This window comes from Leucoraja erinacea, unplaced genomic scaffold (assembly GCF_028641065.1).
Source record: "Leucoraja erinacea ecotype New England unplaced genomic scaffold, Leri_hhj_1 Leri_163S, whole genome shotgun sequence".
Classification (NCBI taxonomy): Eukaryota; Metazoa; Chordata; class Chondrichthyes; order Rajiformes; family Rajidae; genus Leucoraja; species Leucoraja erinaceus.
In genome coordinates this window covers 97312-120048 of record NW_026575935.1, presented here as the reverse complement: position 1 = coordinate 120048, position 22737 = coordinate 97312, and the positions used below count along the sequence as shown (strand labels likewise).

Sequence of the window (22737 nt, the reverse complement as noted above, 5' to 3'; positions counted from 1 at the left end):
ACGGTGTTAAAGGCAGAGCTGAAATCAATGAACAGTAGCCTGATGTAGGAGTTGTTGTAGTCCAGGTGGGTCAGGGCAGAGTGTAGGGCCGCCGATATGGCGTCCTCTGTAGACCTGTTGGTCCGGTAGGCAAACTGATGGGGGTCCAGTGTGGGGGGGAGGCAGGCTTTGAGGTGAGCCAAGATCAGCCGCTCAAAGCACTTTGCAATGACAGGGGTGATTGCCACTGGGCGGAAATCGTTGAGACTCCCTGTAGCTGACTGTTTGGGCACTGGCACGATGGTTGATGTCTTGAGGCAGGTGGGGACAACACCCTGGGCCAGTGAGAGATTGAAAATGTCGGCGAGGACTGGGGATAGTTGTCCAGCACATGCCCTAAGCACCCGGCCAGGGATGCCATCGGGGCCGGCAGCTTTGCGCTCATTCACCTTGCTCAGTGCATCTTGTACAAGAGAGGTGGAGAGGCTGAGAGGTTGTTCATTCGGGGGTCTGATGTGTCTCTCTCCCCATCTCTCTCTCTGCCCCTTCTCTCTCCCCCTACGTATACATACATACATATACACACATACATATGCACACATACATATGCACACATACATATGCACACATTTATATGCATACAGGGAGAGGGAGAAGGGGGGTGAGGGAGAAGGGGAGAGGGAGAGGGAGGGAGGGGGGGGAGGGAGAAGGGGGGAGAGGGAGAAGGGGAGAGGGAGAAGGGGGAGAGGGAGGGGAGAGGGGGAGGGGGGAGGGAGAGAAGGGGGGAAGAGGGAGAGTGGAACGATAGCACATTATAACGCGCAGCCGTCCCATTCCGACCAAAGATTATGGAGCAGAGCTCCACTAGTATCTTTGATTGCGACCGCCACCGCCGCCGAACCCCCCGGCCCACCATTGCACCCAAAGATGATAGAGCAGAGTTGTATAATCTTTGATTGCACCCTTCTTCACGGCTGGCTTGTGATCTTTGCTTATGATGTCTCGACAATTCGAGGGACATAATACAATACAATACCTTTACTTGTCATTTGAACCTCACATGAGGTTCAAACGAAATGTAGTTTCTGCAGCCATACAATAAAAGAACCAAAACACACACCAACACTATTCACATAAACATCCATCACAGTGGCTCTCCTCCTCACTGTGATGGAAGGCAAAGTTCTTGTCTCTCCCCTGCATTCCATTTCCCTCCCGAAGTCGAGGTCAAAGTCCCCGGCGGGCGCTCGTCCGCGGCAAATTAAAGCCGCGCCGGGCATTGTAGGGCCCCCCTCCAGGTCACTCTCAACCCCGCAATTCGGGCGGGAGAAGTCGCCGCTGCCGGTGCCCCGCAAAGCAGCCTTCCCCCAGGGATCCGCGAGCTCCCGGTGTTCCATCCACCGGAGCCGGGCCGCAGCAAAGCCCCACCGCCGATCTCCACGCCCCGAAGCCGGCCAGCTCCACGGAGGTAAGTCCGCAGCAGCTCCACAGCAGCACAGGCTCCGCGGCTCCACAGCAGCACAGGCTCCGCGGGTAACAGCCGTCGCCTTCCTTCCCGGACACGAATCTGAGCTCGAAAAATCTCGTGGTCACTGGGCCTAATGTGTCCCGCGGGCCATATTGTGGAGACCAATCCCTTACAAGATCAAAACCAAAAACGTACAGAAGTGTTAAAATTATTGTCTTTATTATTGTGGTGAGTAAAGAACTATTAAAAATAAGTCTAAAAACTTTCTAATGTACCGACAAGCCCAGTTTCCCAATGGCCGTTGATGGGAGAACAGAAAATAAAATTTTCACGACAGAATAGCGACTGAAAATAATAATAATATTTTCTCACCTTTCGTTTTTATTGGGGAACCTAAAGAATGACAGGTCGGGTTGTCTACATTTACAATTAGAACAATTGATAGCAGAGCAGTGAGATGAAGATTTAGATTTAGGACGACATGACAGTGTGGGGGAAGCCCAATAAAATGCTCAATAAAATGGCGTCGACGATCACACACGTGATACTACGCGTTTTTCGAGGAGTGGTCTATCTTGCTCCTCTATAATATTTGGTTGGGTCTGTTCCTCAAACGCGCGGGGGGGTGGGGGTGGGGGTGGGGGTAGGGGCAGGGGGGGTAGCCTGCGACATCACACACATCACACACAAGCTAACCACACCCCATGATATTATCATTATTTTAGTCATTGGTTCCTTTTACCCCATTCCTCACCCTATCCACTGGCGAATAACCCTCACCTCGCAGGTGCGTCTAGAGAGGGTGGGGCGGGCGGGCGGGGGGGAAGGAGAGGTTAGAATCAGTGGTTCCCAACCTTTTTTTGGCCATGCCCCACATAATCACCTCTAAAATCCTGATGCCCCCCCCCATGTGGTGATATATAATTCTCCCATGACCTCGCGCGCTTCATGGGACGTGCATGAAGAGCGATGGCGCAGTGATTATGTAATAACTACACAATAAGGACCTTTTTTACCCCAAAAAAATTATTTACTTAAAATAACATCTGAAACATAAACTACATATGTTTACCTGACGGAAAATCCCAAAAAATAAAAATCGAAAATTTGGACCCAGACCTCCTCAGTCGCGCTCAATTGCCCCCCTTAAAAATCAAATTGCCCCCCTGTGGGGCGTACGCCCCACGTTGGGGTTTAATAGAGAAGGGGCAGAGAGAGAGAGGGCAGAGAAAGATATAAATGCCAGAGAAAGCGATAAAGGCGAGAGAGAGAGAGAGAGGGAGAGAGAGAGAGAGAGAGAGCGGCTGACAGGCACGGCAAGTGGAAAAGGGATTTATTAAATCTTAAAATGTAAATAACTTAAAATACAACAATTTAAATGTTAAAGATACAATTTATTCAATTAAGTTCATTTTCGTTGTGTCTCTAACTCCTTGTTTTATGTTCTTTCTCGTTGATCCTCGAAACATTGTTTCTCTTGTCACGGCTGTTCATTACTTTTGCCTTGAATTCCTTTTTTTGGAGAAATTTCCAACGTTATTTCTTGTTGCATCTTCATTCCTTCTATGAAGCTGATAACATATGAATAAAAAGGACAATTTTATCTTTTGTAGATATTTATAAACTTCTAAAGACATTGTACTATCGTGTACCGATCTGGCTGTATTTTGGCAACTTCCTCTCATCTCTTGTGCCGTTCTGCTCATTACTGCGTCTCAATATCTCTTTGCGCTGTTCCTTGACCATCCGGCAACACATTTGCTCCCATTTCTTGACTTAATGTAAAAAAGGAGAGATGTTTATCACAATGTAGGTATTTATAAACTTGTAAAGACAATTTAATCTATTGCGAGTTCACATCTCCCGTTGCGGTCTGTCCTATGCTCCCAACTCCCCCTTCCTATAACATCTGTGGGTACAGGCCCAATTGCGTCCCTCTCGCTCAAGATATGTAGTCAACTCAGGAAAAACTTCGGTTTACAAGGCCCTTCCATCTTGACCCCACTGCTTAAAAACCACATCTTTAAACCTTCAAGTACAGACCACACATTCAAAACCTGGCATAACAACGGTATCAGTAGTATCAAAAACCTATACAAGGATGGCATCTTTTTGTCTTTTGCGGAGCTCTCGTCCAACTATAGCCTCCCAAACTCCCACCTTTTTTGTTTTTTCCAGATTAGGGATTTTGTGAAGAAGACATTCCCCCATTTCCCAAATCGCCCCCCTAATACCATCTTAGCTCTAGTTCCCAACCGGAAGAAATGCATCTCTGTTTTGTATAACTTGTTAGGGTCGGTTATATTGAAACCTCATCCCTCATTAAAAGCTGCGTGGGAAGGTGAGCTGAATACGAAACTAACAGACCAGCAATGGGACTCTGCCTTGGACTTGACCCATTCTTCCTCCATATGTGCCCGTCATGGCCTAATCCAATGCAAAGTCCTTCACAAAGTCCACTACACAAATGCAAGATTATCTAGAATTTACCCCACTGTTAGGGACATCTGCAACAGATGTAATCAATCTCCTGCCAACCATAGCCATATGTTTTGGTCTTGCCCTAAGTTAGCAGCCTTTTGGAGGAGTGCTTTCGACTTGATAAGCAGAGCCTACGGCCAGACTATTCCTCCAAACCCACTGTCAGCCATTTTCGGTACCCCTCCCCACACCAAACTCTCTGTTGCGGTGAAACGGGTTCTAGCTTTTACAACCTTGTTAGCCTGGAGACTGATCTTGTTTAACTGGAGGCTCACCTGTCCCCCGACACACGCCCACTGGATCAAGGAGGTGCTTTACAATTTAAAGCTTAAAAAACTTAGGTTCTCTCTCAAAGGCTCTACCAAGACATTCCTAGATACATGGAACCCTTTCTTGGAACTTGTTAACTCTCTCAACTTGTTCCCGGACTCGGAAGAGGACTGAGTCTCTCCACCATTGTTCTGCTCTACTGCAGCTGCTCTCCCCTTAACCCCCCCACACTTATTTATTTAATTACTTACTTATTTACTGTTATTAGTGACCCCCGTTTTTTATTAAAAAATTTTTTTTTTTTAGTACTTTTTGTTTCATTTATCTTACCATATTTGTGTGGATGTGTATGTATGTGAGTGTTGTTTGGCCCCGTTTGGTTCCGACCTGATTCGGGTGGGTTGAAGGTGGGTAAGGGTAAGGGCATTGAGGGTCGCCTACATACTGTTGCACAATTATGCCTTGACTGTCGCTGTCTGTTATCATTGTATGTATGCAAATTGCTGTGAAATTCAAATAAAAAGATTTAAATCTATTGCAGAAATATATAAACTTCTAAAGACAATTATATCTATCAATAAATCAACATATGACTAAAAAAGACATTACACAATTGTGTACCCTTTTGTATGTATTTTGGCAACTTAATGTTCCACGGCAGCAGAGACTCATGAGAGTTCCATGCAAACTCTTGTTCCATGCAAACTTCCATTATTTTTTGGAGATCCTCAAGAGGTTCAGTCCTTGTTGTGTCTCTTGTTCACTTCTTTTCGATTAGATTAGATTTGTTTCCCTTGTCATACATATCAATAAAATATGACAAAAAACACACAATCAACACAAATTTAACATCCACCACAGTGAGTTCACCAAACACTTCCTCACTGTGGTGGAAGGCAAAATCTTAAAGTCTCTGTCTCTTCCCTCTTTGTTCTCCCTCTGCGCCGAGGCGATCCAGGCTCCAGATGTTGTGACCCCACCGAGTGATAGTAAATCCCGCGGCTCAACCGTGCTCCGCGAACGGGCTGGTTCAAACTCCGCGGGTGGTCGTTGCTGCCGCCACAGCTCCGAGGCCGAGTCGGGTCTCCGCTGCCGCAGCCTCCGCCACGGTTCCGGGGCCGAGTCGGGTCTCCGTTGCCGCCGCTGCCGCCGCCACAGCTCCACCATTAGGCCTCGGCGCTCGCATCTCGCCTCAAAGACGCCATTTAAAAACAGCCGCACTGCTGACGGGAACGGCTTCTTGGGGGACCACGTCTCCCGTGGGGGCTACGGGTAGGGAACGGCTACGTTGGGGGAGCAGACCCAATGGGTCTGCACTTGGTCTAGTATACTTTTAAAACACTGTGTGGGTGTGTGGGGTCGTGGGGGTGTGGGTGTTTTTGGGTGTGTGTGTGTGTGTGTGTGTGTCATTTTACCTTTGAAACGTATCTCCTCGAAAACCAGATGCCGAAATCATAATCATGTGCATCTGGCAGGCAACCTGCCCAGCTCGTTGTTAAACAAGTCCTTGTATTGTGTTAAAATGTGACGTGTAAAATCACAGTCTACAGCCCCTGGACAGACTGAAGGGCTGAAGGAAATCAAACCCATGTCGGCATGCATCAGCACCCAGTATGGATGGTACCTTCTCGCGTGCCATGTAAAAATCTAGGATGTGATCACGTGCGTTGAGATGGCAACGTAACCTTACTTGGCCGATAGGGTGCAGCGCTGCACCATTAAAAGAGATAAGTGAAGCAGTTGTCTGAGTTAGAGTTTCTGTGTTTTGTAGCTGTTGGAATACTGCCAAGGAGATAGCATTACAGCGGGCCCGGAATCCGCCTTAAGTTAGAGAGTTTTGCTGTTAATGATCAGTTTGACCTTGGGATCGAGCTTGGACGCTGAACCAGACAAAGCATCCACATTCATCTCTGTGCTATCATCATCTGTTTGTGGGAACTGGGGGCTAGGATATTCATCCTGGTTTAACAAACTGACAGACACTGTCTCATTTGAAATCTGTCGTTTCCCAATTTGCAGCATTTTGCAAAATGGTTTATTTTATTACAGAGCCTGCAGAGTTTTCTAAATGCCCGACACCGACCGGTCAGGAATTGCATTGTGTCAACTTCCGCAATTAAAGCAATTAGTAATCCATCTTGGGCTGTTAACTGGCCCCTGAAACTTCTCACACCATTTTGGTTTAGAGTCCTTGTAATAATTAAGACCTCACATCGTCAGGTTATACACTGTTTATTTAGAACAACCAACTACAAGCTCTCACTTCAGAGTTCACTTCAAACTGCTGAGTGCAGTAGACCGCGATGCTAATAAGCTAGTGGGCTTAACTACAAAAGCATGACCCATAACATGAGCCACTAATCTACATCCTTTCTCCCCTTCTCTCTCTCTCCCCCACTCCAGTGATCGCAGCCCACTCACTCGCCCGCCTCCCCTCCACCTCTCCCCCCTCCTCTTTCCCCCTCTCTTCCCTCTTTTCTCTCTCCCCCCTCCCCTCCCACCCCTCTCTCGCTCCCCTCCCCCCTCTCCCCCCCCAACAAAAACCTCCTCACCCCTCTCCCCCCCTCCTCTCTCCCCTCTGCCCACCCCCCATCTGCCCCCCTCCCCTCTACCCCCTCCTCCTCCCTCCAGCCCCCTCCACCTTCTCCACCTTCTCCCCCCTCCTCCTCTCCTCCCCATTACCCACTTCCCTCTCCTCCCTCCCCTACACCTCTCCCCTCCTCTTCTCTTCCCCCCCTCCTTGTCTCCCCCTCCTCTCTCTCCCCACCTCCCCCTCTCTCAGCCCCCCTGCCCTCTCCCCTCTCCCCTCCCCCTGTCCCCCACGATTGTCCAGGAAATGGAGGGATATGGATCTCATTAAGGCAGAGATGAGTTGGTCTTGGTGTCGACATAATTCACCAAAGGGCCTGTTCCTGTGTTGAATAGTTCCATGTTCTCAAAAACAAATGAATTAGGAATTGGAGAACGTGAAGAAGAATGAGACCGATACATCTGAGTCCAAATAATTGATTGAAGCAATAATTTGTGGATGCTGGAAATTCCAAGCAAAAGCATAACATGCTGGAATTACTCAGCAGATCAGACAGCGTTAGTGAGGGGAGAAATTGAGTCATGTTTCAAATTAAACATCCTTCATGGCAATTGGAAAATGAGGAGATGAGCTTGATAAGTTGCAGAGAGTGCAATGCTTGGAGTCACAAAGGTCTTTTTATGCTGAGCTATAATCTTTGTTCAAAATTGTGAAGTAGCTCAGCTGGTCAGGCAGCATCTGTGGAGGGAATTGATAGATGATGTTTTAGATTGAGACCCTTCTTCAAACTGACTGGGGAAGAGAGATGAAAGCTGGAAAAATGAGCGTGGGGTATAGAAACAAGTAAGTGCATACAGTTTATACAGTTTTGTTTATTGTCACGTGTACCGTGGTGCAATGAAAAGCTTTTGGTGTGCTAACCAGACAGTGGAAAGACAACACATATGCTGGTTTACTAAGGAAAGGTACAAAATGCTCAAATAACTCAGCGGGTCAGGCAGCATCCCTGGAGGACATGGATAGGCGATGATTCGGGTTGAGATGTTTCTTCAGACTGATTGTGATGGGTGGAATAGGGGGACATAGAAGCAACTTGGAAGAGAAAAGAGGGCAGGACAAAGCCTGGCAAGTGATAGGTGGATACAGGTGAGGCAGGTTTGATTGGTGAGCCTAGGTCACAACACAGTCAAAGAGCAGGGGAGCTGCAGGAATCACAGAGGGGGATGGGAGAGAGAGAGGGTCCCACTGTTCTCCTGCTCGCCCACCATGTTCCATCCATGTGCAAATTCATTGCTACCTCTCTTTGTATTTTGCTACAATTTATTGGATAAAACGTTAATCTGTTTTCCAGATAAATGTTTATTTCACTTCTGATGCAAGAAAGTAGCTAATTTTTATTCTGTTTCCATAGAACACAAAGCGATAGATTATACAGAGATTAAATGTTTTGAGCACAGGATGATCTTCATGGAGGACGGAGGGCATTCCACATTTCCTCAGCGTTTAACGTTGCCCTGGAGCTTCCACTGTGGTCCAAGTCATTTAGTTTCACCACACCAATGCCACCGAGTTTGAACCTCTTCAAGAGAGTTGACTTCATTGAAATGCTCTCTGGATCGTCATACCAGACCTGGTGGTAGGTTTTTTCATGCTGTCGTAAAACCAGGGAGAGTTACACAGTAGAAGACAAGGTTAGGTCCACACAATGCTGAAAACGGTTCACCACATCTGTCTGGACGGCACATTCGTCAACACAGAACACGGAACAGTACAGCACAGAAACTGTAGACCCGATGCTGGTGTCTGAAGAAGGGTCTCAACCCGAAACATCACCTACCCATGTTCTCCAGAGATGCTGCCTGACCCACTGTGTACAAAACCTTTGGTCTCAGATGTTCAATTTTGCACGATTTTCCTCTTAAGTGTGACTTGGTTTACAACCCCCAGTGTTTATTTAACAAAACTAGCTATGCAGACGGCAGTTGGTGTAAATTCTCTTCTTTAATTTCAAGACAATCTCATTTTGAAACTCATGACATTCTCTGTGTCTGCATTTGATTAACACAGTAATTAATTAAATTTGATTAGATTCAAGATGAGGTACATTCACTCCCAGATTCTTGGCAGTTCTTATTCTCCGCCCTGTTTCCACCGTACAGACCCAATGTTCTGAGCTTTGCACAATCCCTTACACAGAACTGATTCAATCTTACAGATGGTAATGTTTGCATTGTCTGACTCACTAGCTGCCTATGTACGATCTTACCATGTAGACAAAATATGGGGCACTCCGGTCATCACTCCACAACCTTCCAGTCACAGATCTTGACACGCGACGTACGATTTCTTTATACGGGATCCATCTTGCTAATGGATAACTACAGCTGTCTATTTGATTAGTATTTTTCAATTCACACCCACCGTCCTGAGACATGAAAACATAAATGTGATGTGTGCGTATAAATAAAGTTAGTTCACCAGTTTAGTTTAGTTTATTATCATCACGTACCGAGGTACTTTTGTTTGCATGCAACGAAAAGACTGTACATGATTATAATCAAACCGTCCAAAGTGCATGGATATGGGATAAAAGCTTCCTGTCTGCCAACCAGTTCTCTGTCCTTGTCAATACCCTACCCCCAATACCATGTGCTCTAATTTTGCACACTAATCTCTTGTGTGGGACCTTGTCAAAGGCTTTTTGAAAGTCCAAATACACCACATCCGCTGGCTCTCCCTTATCCATTCAACTTATTACATTCTCAAAAAATTTCAGAAGATTAGTCAAGCATGATTTCCCCTTCCTAAATCCATGCTGACTTTGACCGATCCTGTCACTGCTTTCCAAATGCGCTGCTATTACATCTTTAATAATTGAAAAGATCGGTAAATATGTCCACAATCAAATAAGGGGCAAATTCTCATTGAAAGTGGTGAGGACAGACAAGATCTACACCCTACCTGATATAAACGCTTGCAAGTGTAGTCAAAACCATACCATGGAACGCCCATCACAAGCTTCCTGGAGTCAACGCCCAGTTTGATGTAGTCGGAGAGACCTGAAAGGACAGATTGGTGAGGTTGGGTCCCAGTTATTTCAGTGTTACACGGCCATTGATGTGTCATTGGACGTACCTGTTAACACGTGCTGGTAGGGAGAGCTTGACGTTGCAACACAACCGTCCTGCATGTCATTGTAAATGTTAAAGGATTCAACAAATAACAAGTCAATCACAGAAGCAATCGCCAAAAAGTCAAAGCATTTATCATTCTTGCAGCTCGGAGTCCAAGGCATAGTAAAGGAGATCTAAAGAGAGCAAGAGAAACAAGAATACAATTGCACCTTGTCATTTACATTGCCTCCCATCACTGTTAAATGTTTAGTTTGGAGATGCAAAATGGAAACAGGCCCTTCGGTCCAACGAGTCAATGCCGACCATCGATTAACCATTCACACTAGTTTAGTTTAGTTTATTATTATCGTGTGTAGTGAGGTACAGCGAAAAGCTTTTTTCTTGCTCACTATCCATTCAACGAAAAGGCTATACGTGATTACATGTATTATTGCAACATTTAAGAAACATTTAGACAGGTACATGGATTGGGTAGGTTTAGAGGAATATGAGCCTCCCCCATTCCCCCAATTCACCCGTATGTAGAAAACCTATCACTTGCAGACAGGTGGAACTAGAGCAGATAGAAACATAGAAAATAGGTGCAGGAGTAGGCCATTCGGCCCTTCGAGCCTGCACCGCCATTCAATATGATCATGGCTGATCATTCAACTCAGTATCCTGTACCTGCCTTCTCTCCATACCACCTGATCCCTTTAGCCACAAGGGCCACATCTAACTCCCTCTTAAATATAGCCAATGAACTGGCCTCAACTACCTTCTAAGGCAGAGATTTCCAGAGATTCACCACTCTCTGTGTGAAAAGATGGGGCATGTTGGTCGCTTTGGGCAAGTTGGGCCGAAGGGCCTGTTCCATACTATGACTATAACTCTTGCCAAATAGGAGAGGGGGGAAGAGGGCGTGATTGTGGTGATACTGGTTCTTGATTATGCTGGTGGCCTTGCTGAGGCAGCATGAACTGCAGGTGGAGTCCATGGAAGGGTGGTTGGTGTGAATGATGGTCTGTCTACATCCACAACTCTCTGGAATTTCTCATGGTCTTTGATTGAAATTGTTCCCTAAACCTGCTGTGATAAATGCTTTTTATGGTGCATCTGCAGAAGTTGGTGAGGGTTGTTGGCGACATGCCAAACCTCCGAAGCTTTCTAAGGAAGTAGAGGTGTAGGTGTGCATTCTTGGCCATTGCTTGATGTTCTATGTTATCCCAGTTGTGCATCCACTCCCTACACATTAGGGGCAACTCACAGAGACCAATTAAACTACAAACCCGCACGTCTTTGGTATGTGGGTCGAAACTGGAGCGTCCGGAGGAAACCCATGTGGTTTCCAGGAGAACATGCAAACTCCACGCAGACAGCACCCGAGTTCAGGGTGGAACCCAGGCCCCTGGTGCTGTGAGGCAGCAGCTCTACCAGCTGTGCCATTGTGCTGCTCTATATGGTTTTTATAATAAATCCCTTCTGAGTATTGGTTAAGAAGCATAACTCAGCGGGTCAGGCAGCATCTCTGGTGACGTATCTGGTCGGGACCCTTCTTCAGACTGATTCTTGAAGAAGGGGCAAAGTTGGAAGAGAGGTCGGGGTGGAACAATGCAGGGAGATTGATACAGAAAAAACGCAAAGTGCTGAAGTAACTCAGCAGATCAGGCAACATAACCATATAACCATATAACAATTACAGCACGGAAACAGGCCATGTCGGCCCTACAAGTCCGTGCCGAACAACTTTTTTCCCTTAGTCCCACCTGCCTGCACTCATACCATAACCCTCCATTCCCTTCTCATCCATATGCCTATCCAATTTATTTTTAAATGATACCAACGAACCTGCCGCCACCACTTCCACTGGAAGCTCATTCCTCACTGCTACCACTCTCTGAGTAAAGAAGTTCCCCCTCATGTTACGCCTAAACTTCTGTCCCTTAATTCTGAAGTCATGTCCTCTTGTTTGAATCTTCCCTATTCTCAAAGGGAAAAGCTTGTCCACATCAACTCTGTCTATCCCTCTCATCATTTTAAAGACCTCTATCAAGTCCTCCCTTAACCTTCTGCGCTCCAGAGAATAAAGACCTAACTTATTCAACCTATCTCTGTAACTTAGTTGTTGAAACCCAGGCAACATTCTAGTAAATCTCCTCTGTACTCTCTCTATGGATCTCTATGGATAGGTGACATTTCAGGTTGGGACCCTTCTTCCGACTGGTTGGAGTGGAGGAGGGGGTGGGAGAAAGCTGGATAGGAGAGGTGGGGTCAGGACAAATCCTGGCAAGTGCGTATACATACAGGTGAGTTGGGTGTGGATGAGGGAGGGGGGGAGGATGGTGGTGATTAGTGGGTGGATGGACAAAGGCCAAAGATGAAATGAGATAAGGTGAGATGCATGAATTGTGAGGCTGGAGGATGGGATGTAGTTGGAAGGGGACAAGAGTAAAGGAGGGCGGGCTAGTGGGACAAATGGGTACACATCCAGATAGGGCACAGGGAAGAGAAAGAAGATAGGTGGTAGTCAGTTAATTATACCTAATATTGTAGAATTCAATGTTCATACTATAGACAAAGAACTCTAGATCCTGGTTTACAGAAAACGCACAAAGTGCTGGAGTAACTCAACAGGTCAGACAGCAATTCTGGAAAACAAGGAAAGGTGACGTTTCAGGTCTGAGCTCTTCATGAACTCGAAACCTCACCTATTCATGTTCTCCATAGAATCTGCCTAACCCGCTGAGCTCCTCCAGCACTTTGAGTCTTTCAATGTTCGTACCGTTGGATTGTAAGGTACCTGGACGGAATATGAGGTGTTGTTCCTCCAGTTTGCAAACAAAAAATATATATTTGCTTCTTTTATGCAGTGAGTATCATATTGGAACGCAAGGCTTGAAGCTTTGGCTTTTTTTACCTGACATCCAGGTAATGCATTGCGGAAATGTGACACAGATGTTCTCACCATCCGGGTCAATTCATGATAATCCCGGGATCCTTTGTTTAATTTATCACCAAAATTTATAAATATTCCATCCAAGTTATATTTTTTCACAAGATTTACTGTGGAAATCATCCACAATTTCATCGTTGCGTTGTTTTTCAAGTGAGCCAGCTCTATTTCTGCTGAAGAAAGGTAAAGAAAAGACAGAGTTTAGACAGCTCTAAGGTCAGAATGGGCATGTTGCACGGCACAATTGCAGGACAGAACTGGCATCAACAATAAGGAAGGAGGATTTAGATGCAGTTTGCTCCTCAGCGTTGCTTTTTAAGGTGTGATGGGAGGCTGTGGTGGAGGCAGAGAGGATAGAGGGTTTAAGAGGCTTTAGATGGCCACATGGATGTGTAGGGAATGCAGGGAGATGGGTCACGGGCAGGCAGAGGAGATTAGTTTAACTTGGCATCATGTTCCTCGCAGACATTGTGGGCCAAAGGGACTGTTCCTGTGCTGTACTGTCCAGCATTCTGTGTATGCAGTTTCTAGACCATCCCAGAATGCTGCATCGATAAATTGTGTGCCTCTTACTCAGCGAACATAGAAGAACATAGAACAGTACAGTACAGGATGTTTGTGCCGAACATGATGCCAAGTTCAACTGATCTCATCTGCCTGCATTTGATACATATCCCTCTATTCCCTGCAATTCCTATGTAAAATCTACTAAAGCGCCACAATTGTATCTACCTCCACCACCACTTCTGGCAATGTGTTCCAAGCTCTCACCTCTCTCTATATAAATAACTTGTGTCAGACATCTTCATTAAACCTTCGCACTCTCACTTTATAGCTGTGACTTTAATCTACATATAGATTGGACCAACCATATTGGTAATAATGCTGAGGATGAGGATTTCCTGGATTATATACAGGATGGGTTTTTAAACCAATATGTAGAGGAACCGACAGGAGGGCAGCCATCCTAGACTGGATATTGTGTAATGCGGAAGGATTAGTTAGCGATCTTGTTGTGCAAAGGCCCCTTGGGCAACAGTGACCATTATATGGAGGAATTCTGCATTAGGATGGAGAGTGACACGGTTAAGACTAGGGTCCTGAACTTGAATAAAGGAGACTTGATGGTATGAGATGGGAATTGGCCAGGATAGACTGGCAACATTCTTTGTCAGCAACCTCCCCCTTGACTTGCCTGCCTGCCGTGTGTGACACTGCCAGAACCACAACTCCAGATGGTTTTGCTTTCAAAATCTGAGGCATACGCAAGATATGGCCACCGTGCCTCGACCATCACTAAGTGGTGACTCTCAGAGAAACCTGGTGTATACTAGAGCAGATATGGTGCAGAGCAGTGATTCTGTTCAGACATGCTTTCTGGGGTGCAGCCAGCAGTTTGACTGTAATGTTTACAGCCAACTAGGAAGGAGGAGTTCCCTTCAGCCAGGGAAATACATTAGTTTAGGTGGAGAATGGTACAAGCCAAGAGTGAGAAAACATTACTTGGATCAGAGTGTGTTAGCTATAGACAATAGACAATAGACAATATGTGCAGGGGTAGGCCATTCGGCCCTTCAAGCCACCTCCATTCAATGTGACCATGGCTGCTCTTCCACAATACGTACCCTGTTCCTGCCTTCTCCACATATCCCCTGACTACGCTATCTTTAATTGACCGATCTAGATTGGACAAAGTTGGATTCTTTGCCCTGGAGTTTCAAAGAATGGAGATGGAATTGGAATGGCACAAACCAGGAGTGAGAGAAAAATACATTTTTACACAGAGGGTGATGAGTGCCTGGAACACGCTGCTAGTGGGGTGGTAGAAGCAGATACGTTAGTGGTATTTAGGAAGCTTTTGGATAGGCACATGGATATGGGGGGAATGGAGGGATATGGATCACATGCAGGAAGAGGAGATTGGTTTAACCTGACATCATGGTCGGTCCAGATATTGTGGGTTGAAGGGCCTGTTCCTTATAATGCAGTATAATGTGGATAAATGTGAGGTTATCCACTTTGGTGGCAAAAACAGGAAAGCTGATTATTATCTAAATGGTGGCCGATTGGGAAAGGGGGAGATGCAGCGAGACCTGGGTGTCATGGTACACCAGTCATTGAAAGTAGGCATGCAGGTGCAGCAGGCAGTGAAGAAAGCGAATGGTATGTTGGCATTCATAGCAAAAGGATTTGAGTATAGGAGCAGGGAGGTTCTGCTGCAGTTGTACAGGGTCTTGGTGAGACCACACCTGGAGTATTGCGTACAGTTTTGGTCTCCAAATCTGAGGAAGGACATTAGTGCCATAGAGTGAGTGCAGAGAAGGTTCACCAGACTGATTCCTGGGATGTCAGGACTTTCTTATGAAGAAAGACTGGATAGACTCGGCTTGTACTCGCTAGAATTTAGGAGATTGAGGGGGGATCTTATAGAAACTTACAAAATTCTTAAGGGATTGGACAGGCTAGATGCAGGAAGATTGTTCCCGATGTTGGGGAAGTCCAGGACAAGGGGTCACAGCTTAAGGATAGAGGGGAAATCCTTTAGGACCGAGATGAGAAAAACATTTTTCACGCAGAGAGTGGCGAATCTCTGGAACTCTCTGCCACAGAAGGTAGTTGAGGCCAGTTCATTGGCTATATTTAAGAGGGAGTTAGATGTGGCCCTTGTGGTTAGAGGGATCAGGGGGTATGGAGAGAAGGCAGGCACGGGATGCTGAGTTGGATGATCAGCCATGATCATCTTGAATGGCGGTGCAGGCTCGAAGGGCCGAACGGCCTACTCCTGCACTTATTTTCTATGTCTATGTTTCTATGTTTCCTGTGTTGTCGTCTGTGTACTATGTAGCAATGTTACAAAATTTTGAGATTTAAAAAATCAAGTCTGCAATTTATCCCATCAGATAAAGCATAACAATACGTTTAATTTGACTCCTAATTCACTTTCATATCTCAAGTAATAAAAAAGCTATGGCCATTTTCATACTCGGAAATTAGCATCTTGTTCCCTATTGATTTTCTATGGACATAACAAAAAACCTGTGATCGTGGACAGTCAAAAGCCCATAACCTTCTTAAAAATTAAGAGAACTGAATGAAATTTTCAGTTATCATAGATTGAAGCATTCTGAAATAAATATAAAATAATCTTACTTGGATGACCTGAAATTAAAGCTTATAATTAGTTAGTTACCCAATTGTAGCTAATTTCAAACTTTAATTACTAGATCTAAACATCTATCCATTTCTTAATAAATGATTAACATTTTTAAATAGCCCAAGTGTCCAAATAATATTCACAAATAATTCACAATAAAACATGATTTTTAAATCTCATTTACATCAATTTATAGGCCAAATGGAAGGAATTTAGTGTTCAATTGCTGTAAATTAAAGTCAATTTAAATCGGCTTTCTAGTGGGTTCCTGTGAACGCGCTGGTTTAGAACGTTCACATTGCAGTGGATTTGTGCCCTCAAATGCCCAGAAAAATACTGCGGGTTATAAAGAACCCAAAATGAACTACTCGCTATAGAAAACTTTATAAACAGGGTTATAAACAAGCCCCATTTAATGTAAAAATAAGGTACATACCTTTAATTGTTTGCTTTATAAAACCCTTGGGCTGCGAGAGGTTGCGAGTTTAGAGAGTGGTTTTTAAACTACTAATACTATTTTACAAGGCCATAAAAACTAATAATACTTTTTGCGACGGGGTCTTTCAGCGATTTTCCGTTAATGATTTACTAGGCTGAACATTTTCGATTGCAACAGCCTAGTAAAAATCGCGTTTTAAACCCGCCCCCTCTAAACAGCGCCAAAATCACACACACGGGGTAGTGCAGATGCTCAGCCACGATTCAGGTAGGTTTTGTAACATACCTATACTATGGTTGGTTGAACTTCTGTTGAATTGTGGAAAAGAACAAAAGAGCGATGAAAACTAAAATGATGCAATAATTATGTCAGAGAGATAATTTAGCTGAGAAGGTGTCTGAGGATCAGCCTCCACTGAAGGAGACCCCCCCAGGAGGACATTCACACTCGACTTTGTGTGATAGAACATTGAGCATGGCAGAGAACAGCACAGGAATAAACCATATGACAAACAACGTCTGTGCGGAGTTTGATGCCAATACAAACATAGAAACATAGAAAATAGGTGCAGGAGTAGGCCATTCGGCCCTTCGAACCTGTACCGCCATTCAATATGATCATGGCTGATCATCCAACTCAGTATCCTGTACCTGCCTTCTCCCCATACTAACTGGACTATAATTCCCTGTTTTTTCTCTCCCTCCCTTTTTAAAAAGTGGGGTTTTATTAGCTACCCTCCAATCCTCAGGAGCTACTCCAGAAACTAAAGAGTTTTGAAAAATTATCACTAATGCATCCACTATTTCTGGGGCTACTTCCTTAACTACTCTGGGATGCAGCCTATCTGGCCCTGGGGATTTATCGGCCTTTAATCCATTCAATTTCCCTAACACCACTTCCCGACTAACCTGGATTTCACTCAGTTACTCCATCTCATTTGACCCCCGGTCCCCTGCTATTTCCGGCAGATTATTTATGTATTCCTTAGTGAAGACAGAACCAAAGTAGTTATTCAATTGGTCTGCCATGTCTTTGTTCCCCATGATCAATTCACCTGTTTCTGACTGCAAGGGACCTCCATTTGTTTTAACTAATCTTTTTCTCTTCACATATCTATAAAAACTTTTGCAGTCAGTTTTTATGTTCCCTGCCAGTTTTCTTTCATAGTCTATTTTCCCTTTCCTAATTAAGCCCTTTGTCCTCTGCTGGACTCTGAATTTCTCCCAGTCCTCTGGTAGGCAGCTTTTTCTGGCTAATTTGTATGCTTCATCTTTTGTTTTGATACTATCCCTGATTTCCCTTGTTATCCACGGATGCACAACCTTCCTTAATTTATTGTTTTGCGAAACTGGGATGAACAATTGTTGTAGTTCATCCATGCAGTCTTTAAATGCCTCCCATTGCATATCCACCATCAACCCTTTAAGAATCAATCGCCAGTCTATCTTGGCCAATTCACATCTCATACCCTCAAAGTTACCTTTCTTTAAGTTCAGAACCCTTGTTTCTGAATTAACTATTAACATACTCTTATCTGTCTGCACATAATCCATATCCATCCATTCCCTGAATATCCATGTACCTATCCAAAAACCATCAGGCCCACAACCAACTCCCTGAAATGGCTGAACAAGCCATTTGGATCAGGGGTATTTATACAACCAAGAATTGATGTTGTCCACAACCGGTGAAGGAATGAAACCTGGAGAAGCAAAGAAATGCAGGTGCTGTTTTACCCCCCAAAAAAATGCGCAAAGTGATGGAGTAACTCAATAGGCCAAGCAGCATGGCTGAAGTACATGGATAAGTGATGCTTCGGGTTGTGACCTTTCTTCAGACTGATTGTGGTGGGTGAAAGCTGGACCAGAGGTTGGGCAAGACAAACCCTAGTAAGTAGATGTGGGTGAGGGGGGTTGTGATCGGCAGATTGCCGAACAAAGGGCAGAGATGAAAAAACAAAAAGAGTTAGATAAGATCGGAAGAAGTGTGAATTGTGAAGTCAAAGCAAGTAATATAGGTGGGAGGGTTGGGGGAAGAGAGTAATGAATGTGCAAACCGGTGGGACATGGGGAAGAGAGTGGGGAGAGACTGGAGGGAAGAAGGGGGGGGAGGCTTGTGGATTTGTGTGTGGTCTTACTCTTGAAATGGAGGAAACCCAGGCTAGAAAGGTCAGCATGGGGATGGGAAGACAAGTTAAAAGTTAGCAACTGGGAGATCCAGTTGACTTAGGCAGACCGAGGGCAAGGGTTTGGCAAAATGGTCATCGAGTCCATGCTCGTAGCGCAGATGGTCGTACAGTAGATGGAATAAAACGTACTGAGATGCCGACTAAATTCAGCTCTACACCGGTCTGAATTAACTCTTGGATCTTTGTTGGTTTTCACTCAATCATCTGTGGTAAAATGAGTTACCTGCCAAGACAAGTCTAATGTAATATGAATGGGCGATACAGTAGAACTTATCTTCCACATCACCAGTTACCACAATCGTTGTAATCTTTGGCCACTGATATTGCGTCCAGTTTTTTTCAAGGTGAAATGCAAAGACCTGGAATAAAATTAGAATTTCCATATGAATTAAGAAATAACAATTTCCTGCAATTATACTGAATTATCTGCTCTCAGACCCTGAAGAAAATTAAGGGGTGTTCGTGGACAGATTTAGCCTGCAGATGATGTTGGTGGCACTTTGTGTTGTAATCCTAAATGCTAGAGTTGCTCCCTCACAGCACTAGAGTCTTGGGTTCGATCCTGACCCTGCGTGCTGTCATAGAAACATAGAAACATAGAAAATAGTTACAGGAGTAGGCCATTCGGCCCTTCGAGCCAGCACCGCGTTTCAATATAATCATGGCTGATCATCCAATATCAGTACCCGATTCTGACTTTTTCCCCCATATCCCTTGATTCCTTTAGCCCGATGAGCTAAATCAGCATATCCAAAAGTATCTTAAATGCCAGTATCACCTCTACTTCAACCACCAGGCATCCACCACTTTCTGCATAAAAATCATGTCCTGCACATCTCCTTTAAACGTTGCCTCTTGCACCTCAAAGCTATGCCCATCCCCTTCTTCTTGTTGGGTACGTCAAGCTATTCCTGTTCCATGCGCACACTGGCCCTATCTATGAACTCAATCTCTGCTACATTGACGACTGCATCAGGGCTACTACCTCCTGCACCCATGCAGAACTCACAGACTTCATCACATTTACTACTAATTGCATCCTGCACTCAAATTCACTTGCAGCATCTCCCTTTCGTTTCTTGATCTCACCGTCTCCATCACAGAAGATAGACTATTAACTGACATAGCAACATTGAAAGTAGGTGCAGCAATAGGCTAATCAGCCCTTCGAGCCAGCACCTCCTTTCAATATAATCATGGCTGATCATCCTAAATCAGTACCCCGTTCCTGCTTTCTCCCCAGGTACTTTTCCCTGCAACCGCAGGAGATGCAACACCTGTCCCTATACTTGCTCCCTCAACTCCATCCAAGGACCCCCGACAGTCTTTTCAGGTGAGGCAGAGGTTCACTTGCACCTCCTCCAACCTCATCTGCTGTGCCCACAGTTCCAGGTGGGGATTCCTATAAATCGGTGAGACCAAGCGCAGACTCATCAATCGTTTCACTGAACACCTCCGCTCAGTCCGCCTAAACCTATCTGATCTCCCGGTTGCTCAATACTTTAACTGCCTCTCCCATTCCCACATTGACCTTTCTGTCCTTGGCCTCCTCCATTGTCAAAGTGAGGCCCAGTGCAAATTGGAGGAAGAGTACCTCATAGTTTGCTTCAGCAGCTTACACCCCAGTGGTATGAATATGGACTTCTCTAACCTCATGTAACCCTTGCTTTGCCTCTCTCTCCATCCCTCCCTCTTCACAGTTCTCCGACCAGTCTGACTGCCCCTGATTACATTTTATCTGTTTGCTTTGTTGTTACCTTCTCCTAGCTAACAATGATCTATCCTACATTTTCCTTCTTGTCCAACCCCCTTTGATATCTAATTCTCACACCTCACACTTCCTTATCTTTGTATCTCCCTCTCCCCCGACTCTCAGTTTGAAGAAGGGTCTCGACCCGAAATGTCGCTCATTCCTTCTCTCCAGAGATGCTGCCTGTCCCGCTTAGTTACTCCAGCATTTTGTGTCTATCTTCGGTTTAAACTGGCATCTGCAGTTCCTTCCTACACATTGTGCCTTGTAAGTCGGATACCCATTTAAGGTGGATAAGAGTGTTGTGTTGCCTCAGACATTTGTGAATCTTTAGAGTGTTTAATTGCAGAGAGTTCAGATCACTCACTAAACTAGATTAGCCAGGATCGGAACGAAAAGCAGAACAGTCCCTAGGAGTAAAAAGTCCACCTACTTTTCCTCCCATTGCCCATGTTATGTTCTGGTGTCCACACAACTAGAACATAGAACAGTACAGCACAGGAACAGACCATCCACGATGTCCATACCGAATCTATCAGTTTCCCTTCAAATCTTTCTCCTCTCAACTTGAATCTACGCCCTCTGGTTCTTTATTCCCCAACCCTGGGCGACATCCTCGTAAATCCTTGCTCCACTTTCCAGCTGAAGCGATAAAAGACTACGCAGTGCTTTTCGCCTCATCACTCACCTCAACTTCGACGCGAGGGCTTGAAGAGATGGATTTGAACAGAGTTTGATTCTTACACTTACAAACATCCCTGTCCGTGACTATGTTTTGCATCCACAGTGTGTTTATGACCAAAGTCAGCACTGATTCCAGTCTCCATCTCATCCTCTCTGTCTGACTCTGCCAGACCTGCTGCAACCAGTGTTTTATGTATGGTAATACACTGAGAATGAAACTTCCGATTCCTTTCTATATCTCTCTCTCTGCAAGTGGCAACAATGGAATATTGACGTCAAGTTCATGCAATCAAATGTAACTTTGCAGGAACAGTGATTTCCTCTCCTCTCCTGCAGCCTTGAACAACAGTCAGCACCGACTCCCCCTTTCATCTGACCAATATTCAACTCCAAGACACTAATCCCCTTCCCTCACAGACTCGGACAAAGTTTGTCCGTCAACGCGGATTTGATTTTCACCCTCCTCCACCATTTACACCTCTCCACACGAACTGAGGCAATAATAATTATCCATGACCAATAAGTATCTGATGTGGTTTGGTTAAAAGATACCAATGACATTATTCCCTTGATCATGTGTCTGTACACTGTGGATGGCTTGATGGTAATCATGTATTGGCTTTCTGCTGACTGGTTAACACGCAACAAATGCTTTTCACTGTACCTCAGCACACATGACAATAAACTGAACTCTAAACAGTACAAATTATATTTTTTCCAAGTCAGCCAGCAAGCTTTATTTATTTATTTTTTTTAAATTTTATTTTTATTAGCAGTACAGTAAATCACATTAATACATCACATATATCTTATTACATTATGTTGTACCACTTCATTTTTTGAGCTTTAAAAAAGATAGAAATAAAAGAAGTAAGAAAAGTAAGCAAGAATCGTGCAGGTGCAGGAAAGTGTTGGGAAAAGAGAACCCCTTAGGGAAGGAATTAGAGAAAGAAGCAAAGAAAAGAAATAAGACCCTAGAAACAAAAGAAAAAAAAAAGAAGAAAGAAAAATCAATCGCTCTATTGTAACACAAAGCTCCGCAAAAAAGGATATACCAACCGTGTTTTTATTAAAAATCTATTTTATACCCCCGTTTCCAGGTCTTGGTAGCCTCTATGTTATAACTTATTATTGCACCTTATGCTTGTAATAGTTCCATAAATGCAGACCACGTCTTTTGGAAGTGATCTGCTTTGCCTGCTAGGAGGAGTCTCATCTCTTCCAAGTGTAATGTTTCGAACATGTTTGAAATCCACATTTTTGTTGTAGGTATTGGAGCATTTTTCCAAAATTTAAGTATAAGCTTTTTTCTCATTATTAGCCCATAATTAAGTAAATTCTTTTGAAACATATTTAATTCTGGGTTACCTTCCGATATTCCAAAAATGATCCATTCCACTTTGGGTAGTAGTTTTGTTTTAAATAATTTTGTGAAGATTTCAAATATTTTGTTCTAGAATTTTTGGATTTTTATACAGAAAACAAAAGAGTGCGCTATGTTAGCTTCTTGTAACTGACATTTATCACAAATGGGTGAGACATTGGGGAAGAGTTTATTTATTTTAGTTTTTGAATAATAAAGTCTATGTAATGTTTTATATTGGATTAGAGTATGTCGTACGTTGATCGAGCATTTATGCACATATAATAAGTGTTTATCCCAGCTCTCTTTTGAAATTTTTATAGCTAATTCTTGTTCCCAGTCTCTTCTAATATTATCTGTTGTAG

The 22737-nt window shown here is 44.4% G+C and overlaps 1 protein-coding gene across 1 annotated transcript; it reads right to left on the bottom strand.

The window, feature by feature from the left end:
- Positions 1 to 7054: 7054 nt before the first annotated feature.
- Positions 7055 to 22412, bottom strand: LOC129716059 (di-N-acetylchitobiase-like). Its single transcript, XM_055665939.1, has 5 exons — positions 18799 to 22412; positions 12759 to 12967; positions 9864 to 10035; positions 9690 to 9787; positions 7055 to 9153 (listed from the first exon to the last, which is right to left on the bottom strand). Exons 1-5 carry the CDS (start codon positions 18956 to 18958, stop codon positions 8971 to 8973), a joined length of 822 nt encoding a protein of 273 aa, XP_055521914.1. The 5' UTR covers positions 18959 to 22412; the 3' UTR covers positions 7055 to 8970.
- Positions 22413 to 22737: the final 325 nt, after the last annotated feature.